We start from the raw sequence: 8,058 nt of genomic DNA, 5'->3' as shown, positions 1-8,058 counted from the left end.
AGTTTCTAGCTATAAAACGTATAATTATACGTTTTCTTCACACAAGAAAACTTTAAAGATTTCCACGTTATAAGTTTTCTTCACAATTTGAATGTGAAACACGACCTATAACATATGCAAAATATTTTAAGACAAAGTACTATTGCTAAAATCGGTGATGAATCTGCCCCAAAATGTGGATAAGAAGTTTTGAACTCAAAATTCATGAATTACAAAGCTGCTGAGCATGATAAGTGCCTATAAATTGTGTCTCATACGGCTCTATTTTTACACTATCTCACCTAGTTCTATACTTTTAAAGCCTATTTGCGCCAACTCTCACTCTCTCAATGGCCGAAACAAATGCAGCAGTCAATCAGACAAAAATTCATCCATATTACACACCACAGGTTGACTCAAATGGCTCCTCCATAAACGCTGATGGCTCATTCTCAGGAGTAGATGATCCCATTCCCATCATAGACTACTCAATGCTCACATCTGATGACCATAATCAACGGTCTAAAACCGTGCAAGACCTCCAAAATGCGTGCCTAGAGTACGGTTCTTTTATGGTATGAAAAATAAACGTGTAAGATTAGAGATACAATATTTTTCATAATTTTTTTAATAATTGTTGTTGGACAAACATGATTAAAGTTCATTTAAGTTTATCATTAGAGTAACATCATTTCTATTTAAGTGATATTAAGAATATTACAAATTCTATTACTTAAATCTTATAAACTAATATATCACCGATTACAAAAAAAGAAAAAAAATCAAAACACAAAGTTATCATCTAATTGAAGTAATACTAATTACATTTATTGTCACATAAATTTGTATTACCTTTTTCTGTAATATGTCAACCTTATGTGATGAATGTTGTGTAGGTTAACTTCTTGTAATTCTAGACTTCATAACAGTTTATTATATTATCTTTATAGATGGGATCGACAAAGCTCCAATATTATTACTTCACGTTCTTTTTTTGCATGAGCATGACTAGTCAACTTGATATTTGGGCAGGTGATTAATCATGGAATGTCGGATAGCTTGATAAGTAGAGTGTACGAAGCATTAGCCAAATTCTTTGATCTGAATGAGGAGGAGAAGAAAGAGTATGAGTCAAATGATCCAATGGATAGGATCCGCTGGGGCAAACGGGACAATGACTTAGTCAGCTCAGAGTTCATCAAGATGGCCGTACATCCTACCTTTCATTGCCCTACCAAACCTACGGGTTTAACGTAATCTTCTTAAACCACACCCCGCTTTCCTCTTCCATATTTCTCTTTCTTTGTCTTTACTTCGAAAAAAGAAAAAAAGAGACAGAAAGCATTAAGCAATATTCAGCTAAAAACACTAGTTCAGTGTTTCGTTTAGCAAGGAGTGAAGATGATTGCAGAGTAATTTACCTTGACTTCAGAGTTTAGAGTCTACCCTATATTCTTCTACACAAACAAAATAATATTGCCATAAATAAATAAAAAGGTTTGAGAAATGTTTTTTGAAGAATTGATGATGGTAGCTAGCAATGATAAATAAATTTCTAAGAACATATAAAAACCAAAAGTTTTGACAAAAAATAGCACTTTCAAATTTCAATTCAACTTTATTGAAATTACTCAGTATTAGAGAGAAAGAGATGATTTATCAGATTTGTTCTCCATTATCTTAGTTGTATAAGCAAGCAAACATATAGATATAATTAGCCTATATTTTATTTACTTTTAACATTATATTTTTATAACTTAAATTAGTATATCTCCTATCACAAAAAAAAAAAAAAAAAAAAAAAAAAAAAAAAAAAAAACTTAAATTAGTAATTTAACTGGGGGAAAAAAAAGAACACTTTTAACATTCTAATCCCAAAGTATTTTATAGTCTCAGAATTTTAATAAGATCAGTATTTTTCCTTTTTGAGAGAGAGAGAGAGACTTTGTCCCAATTGATACTGTAGGTAGCAATGGTAACATTGAGGTACTGGTGGATTGAGCGCAAGTTGGCCATACTTTTTGAGGTGTTTGATTCATTCAATTTGGTAGCATAACTTGAGTTGAAGTATTTATTTATTTATTTTAAAAGAAGCGGCTATAGATGGGGTGAGTTGCCTACTTTCATTTTTTTTAATCACTTAAGACCAACTTAATTTTTTAGAAGGAATTAGATTTAAATTTTGAAAACTTAACTTTAAATTATAATTTATAACCATATATATAATGTAAAAAGATTCAATATATATCTACTAACTATATAAAAAAAGCCAATGACTCCATCTATAGTAGTCTTTGGTTTATTCAACTTAGTGAGGTAAAACTGACTGTTTTGCTTGAGTTGGTTATTTTTTAATTTTTTTTTTCAACAGTATGCCAGTCTTATGGTTTATGCTCTTTTTGTTTTTTTTTTTTTTTTTCTCTTAAATATTTATATGTGCCAACACAATATTTTTGTATTGACTCAAAATATTCTTACAATATTTTCTCACTAATACAATATTTTTACAATAAAATAATAAAACAAGAGATTGGGACCAACTACAATTGAAAATATATGTATTGTGAAAATGTTATAATATCTTGTTGTTGTCACAATATTTTCATAATTGCTGAGAATTCAGTTCCTTATAGATCAAAATAAAATAAAATAAAAAGAAATACAAAGTTCACAACATTTTTACAATAATTCCTAAGTGGCAAGATATTATTGATTGATAAAAAAATGATATCAGTAATGGGCACAGTTTAAAACTAGTAACATTTTTTCAACAAAAAATTGTTGTAAAAATGTTATGGAGGTAACATTTTTCTAAAATAAAATAATAAAATATCAAATATTATGATTTTTTTTTTTTGTGTTCCTAGAATTCTTTTTTATTTTAGTTAAATTGGGCGAGTCAAAATTCATTATTTCATGCATAATTTTCTTGTGCTGTCTTTTTATTTTTGTTTTTAATACACAATTTAAAGTGGTGGTTCCAATTTAAAACCAATAGCAATTTATCATTTAAGATTTGTTTTGAAAATATTGTGGACGTAAAAAAATAAAATACCAGACCGAGACCTACCACAGCTGGAAAAAAAAGATATTGTGAAAATGTTGTGATATTTTGTTGTGTTTCTAGGCTTCTTTTTTGGTTTAGTAAAATCTTTTGAGCCAAAATTCATTGTTTCAAGCACAATTTTCTTCAATTGTCTTGTTTGTTTTTTTAATGCACAGTTTATAACTAATAACAATTTACCACTTAAGATCTATTGTAAAAATGTTATGAACATAGTATAACTCTAAAATAAAATAATAAAATATTAGACTAGGATCCATCATAGCTAAAAATAAAAGTATTGTAAAAATATCGTGAAATTTTGTTGTGTTGCTAGACTTTTTTTTTTTTTTTTTTTTTTTTTTTTTTTTTTTTTTTGGGATTAGTCAATTTGTTGAACCAAAATTTATTGTTTTATACACAGTTTTCTTGGGCTGCATTTTTTTTTTAACACATTGTTTAATATTTAAAAACACACAAGCGCGCATACACAGTTTTACAGACAAAAAAGAGGTAAAAAAACACTTTCACCATTTATGTTTGTGGTAGTTTCATTCATTCCCTAAACTAAAGTTGAAAATTTTCCTCCTTTATATTTTGTAAAGGAGGATATGCCCCTCCTATTACACTCTTAGATAAATCCTAACGAAATTTTATGATTTCTAGAATATTCAATTGTGCAATGTATAAAATACACCCCACTAAATTTTAATATCCTAAAAGTTTTATTCGTGTATTTTGAATTTTATGTGGTAGTCATGTCTAGAAAGTGAGAAAGGTGATATATGATATGTTCTATTTGTTATATATCTAGAAAACACTAATTTATTAAGTTTAAATTGTCTACACTTATAATTTTATCTAATAGAAACTTTGATGGCATATGTCTTTTGTTATCTTTTTATTTTTAAATTTATTTTCTTGCTTAAAAGGGGTTTCCATATTAAAAATTAAGTAAATTAAACATCATAGTAGTTATGCTCATAAAATATGATAATAAAGAAAAAAGTATGGATAACAAAATCTTCATTGTAGACGATTGCATGTATTTCATTTGATTAAGAGTTTCAATTGTAGTATATATTATCATTCATTGTGAAAATCTATATATTGTGACAATGTTTTATCAAAACTTAATTATTTATTGTTAGAAGATAATGACATTTATTATCATTCTTAGTAGAATTTTTTTAGTAAGTAGATATTACATTTAGCAAATAGGTTCTAAGAAATTGTTATAGTAAATAGATATTTATATGTTAAATAACTATTCTAAATTTAAATACATAACTTTATACTTCTTCCAAAGAAAATTATATCTTAATTTTCTTACTAAAATGGCAACACGTGCGTGAAATCCAAACTAGTTATTATTAAAAAAAGGGATCATGGCCTTCGTTTGTCCCTTAAAAGTTCCGTCCTTGTCTGGGGACCAATTCTAAAAGCACAAATTTTAATGCTTTTGCTTGAAATTCTATTAAGACTTATCAACTTTTTCATAAAAATTTTGAAATTTAAAAAATGCTCATATATCTTTTTTTTTTTTTTAAATAATAATAAAATATATTGGTCATTACTTGAATAGTTCATATTCTAGAATAAGAAAATATTTAAAAAATAAAATATTTAAATTTATATATTATCTAAAGTTTACAACTTAATAGCTTTACCTGATTCTCTTCATGAAGAAAACTTGGAGTTCAAATCCCCTTCTCTTATTTTTTTGTAAGCAATTTTTTTATATAAAAAATATTTCTTTTATTGATTTGTTTAACAAACAGGTGTAACAATTTCAAGGTATTTTGTAATTATCAACTAAGATGTGCTTAATATCGCATTTGAAAAATTTACCACCCATTTTATTTTCATTTTGTTAAATAGCATTTTTTCCCTCTCTCCACTCCTCTCTCCCTTTAAAGCTGAAAACTAGCTTTAAACCTACTAATTCCAAGCTTTAGTGCAAAATCTCTTTAGTGAATTGTTCCAACTTTTAATATAAAAAATTGAATTAATAAAAATGTTCATGCGTATTTTTTAAAATTACACCCAATTAGACCTAACCATTTTGAGAGAGAGAGAGAGAGAGAGAGAGAGAGAGAGAGAGAGAGAGAGAGAGTAATGATATTAATAAGAAGATTAAGAACAACAAAAATATTAATTTGTTGCCTAATAAGTGAATTAATTAGATTCAAGTGCGAAAATGTAAAATGTAATATATATATATATATATATATATATATATATATTTCCATGCATATGTATTAATAAGATCGGAAGAAAGAATTACTGCGTGATTGTAGCTACATATAAATTAGGAAAAATCATTTACATCCCACATAATAGGAATACGAAAACTAATAACATAGAATAAAGCACTAATATGGACAAAAATTTTCTCCAAACTATTTTGGAGAAAAATTCAATTTCACCACATGAAGATTAAAACAATATGATTGTTAAGATATATATTGAGAATTACCTAAATAGTCACATGATTAGTTGGAGGAGGTTCATCCAAAACAGATTTAGATGAAAATTTTGTTGTTTAAATGAAAGAAAACAATATTTCTAGACACAAAATAATGATGCACTTTGACTGTAATCTAGATTATGTACATGCATGATTCAATCATCTGTGATTGTGTTTTTTTATTTTTCATTTCTTTTTCTTCTGTGTCTTGAATCACATATATATGATCAATAACTAAGTACACATGATTCAATTACATGATTGCTTTCATTATCAATGACTCATTAACCCGTGAAGTCTTTTTCTTCTTGCCTACAGTGAGGTCTTACATGAGTGTGTCAAAAGATTGAGAGAAGTGGGAATCCAATTACTTAGAGGGATATCAACAACCTTGGGGTTTGAAGAATGCTACATAGAGAAGAGAATGAAGCTAGAATCAGGCTGCGACTTTATTACACCAAATGATTATCCACTCCGTCCGTATTCTGAAAATCAATTAGGTCAGGCTCCTCATTATGACCCTGGGCTCCTAATCCTTCTCCTACCAGGTTTAAGTAATGGTCTTCAGCTTGAGCATCATGGGAAATGGATTAATGCAAATCCTCAACCTAATTCGATTGTTGTCAGCATTGCTGACCAAATTGAGGTACAATTAAGTTCACAATTACCCTCTTCTCCATGCAAAACCGTGTCTCATTTTCTTATTTACCTCGTTTCTACTTTTTACAGTCAGTGAAACTAAAAAGGGTAATAGTTATAATACATAATACGTTAGACAAACTTATGTTTTTAAAACTAAAAACGTGACTTAAAATCGCATTTTCAATTTATAAAAACTCACACAATAAACAATCCTTAGCTAAAATATTTTGTTGTGTTTCTAAATTGGACATTTTGCTATTTTTACTATTGCACAAAAATTATTGTTAACCTTTTTACCTATAAATATATATATATATATATTGTTAATCCCAATATCCCATATTATATATGTTATGAACTTATGACAGATTCTAACTAATGGGAAGTATAAGAGTGTCTTCCATCGAGTGGTGCTAAACAACAATGTAAGGAGGATAAGCTTACCACTGTTTATTGGACGATCATTGGATACTATGGTGAGCCCTCTGCCAGAGTGTGTAGACGAGCATCACCCCCCAGCATACCTTGTGAAGACTTATAAAGAGTTATTGGAAGCAAATCAGTACCACGAAATTGATGTAAAATCATGCTTGAAGAATGTTCGACTTTGAAAGACTACGTGTTGGTTCCTAGATCACGTAGCTCCTTGGAGATAATCCGTTTGCCTAATAAGCCATGCAAGCTGAATTTGCATGCAAATTATGTTTGGTGATTTGTGTTAATGTTATTTTCTATTTTCTTGTTCTGTACGTGTGATGCTCTTATGAGATAAATAAGAATTACCTATGTACCTTGTCTTGAAAACTTTGCGGTCATAATAAATATTCAATCTTTTTTAAAAGAAATAAATATTGAATCTTAATTTTTTTGAGAAACATTTTTTTTTTTTTTTTTTGAGAAACGAATCTTAATTGTTGTAGATATCCTATTTGTAATCATTAGAATGATTACTTTGGTTCCCAAAGAAAAAAATGCATGGTTTGTAACACAGAAAGTCAAAAACGACCCACTACTATTATGTGTCCCTTTTTGCTCATTAGATTCTCCTCACAAAAACCCCAATAAATTTATGCTCCTATTAATCTAAACGGTTATATTTACACGCCCTTAAAAAGGTAAAAATCTTTCTTTATGGAAAAGGGAACAGAAGCAGTAGGCGTGTTTATTACTTGATCGAGGAGGATAGGGCAAGGGTATAAATTCTGTTGCTCCAAACGCTGTTTGGGTGTGAAATATTTTGACCATGCTTGCTAGGTTTGAAGGGTTATGCTCAGGGCCGGCCCAAATGTTTTGGAGGCCTAAGGCGGAGTCTTCAAGTGAGGTCTTTATATTATCACTTAAATAATATTTTACTAGCATTTTATATAATAGTTTTTTTAAAAAAATCCATTCTTTTTACTTTTTGTTATGATTTTTTTTTTTTTTGTGTGGAGAAAATGATAAAGTTATAAAAAAATTTAGTACAAATTGATGTTGTAACGGATACGATCAGTGACATGAGGCTTACAAAAATGCTAGAGATATTATAAAATTTACAACATGAGAATTACAAAGATATATCACGAATTACAAAAATTCATTCAAAAATGCATTTAATAGTTTGTTGAAGACCACTTTCCATATTCATTGTTACATCAAATTATAAAAGTTATGTAGTAAAATTTATAGTATCTTTAACATTTTCCTATTTGAATTACTTGTGATTAGTAACACGTCTATCTGTAAGATCTATTTATTTAAATTTGTCTTATCTCTATTTTTAACATTACTTAATTCTTTGGGCCTTCTTAATAGTGAAAAAAAAAATGTAAACTAAAATTTTTTTAACATCTCCCAAAAAAATTAAAAAATAAAATAAAAAATCTCCCCCCCCCCCCCCCCAAAATTTGGGGCCTTTCTCTAGTAAAGGGGGGCCCTAGGCAAT

The 8,058-nt window shown here is 28.4% G+C and overlaps 1 protein-coding gene across 1 annotated transcript; it reads left to right on the top strand.

The window, feature by feature from the left end:
- The first annotated feature begins 285 nt into the window (after positions 1-285).
- Positions 286-6,942, top strand: LOC126699559 (2-oxoglutarate-dependent dioxygenase 19-like). Its single transcript, XM_050397458.1, has 4 exons — positions 286-554; positions 1,012-1,232; positions 5,811-6,138; positions 6,503-6,942. The coding sequence occupies exons 1-4, from the start codon at positions 330-332 to the stop codon at positions 6,743-6,745; spliced, it is 1,017 nt and encodes a 338-aa protein (XP_050253415.1). The 5' UTR covers positions 286-329; the 3' UTR covers positions 6,746-6,942.
- The last annotated feature ends 1,116 nt before the right edge of the window (positions 6,943-8,058 follow it).

Source organism: Quercus robur, chromosome 9 (assembly GCF_932294415.1).
Source record: "Quercus robur chromosome 9, dhQueRobu3.1, whole genome shotgun sequence".
Taxonomy (NCBI): domain Eukaryota; kingdom Viridiplantae; phylum Streptophyta; class Magnoliopsida; order Fagales; family Fagaceae; genus Quercus; species Quercus robur.
The sequence above is the reverse complement of the archived record's forward strand: the minus strand, read 5'-3'. Positions and strand labels throughout refer to the sequence as shown.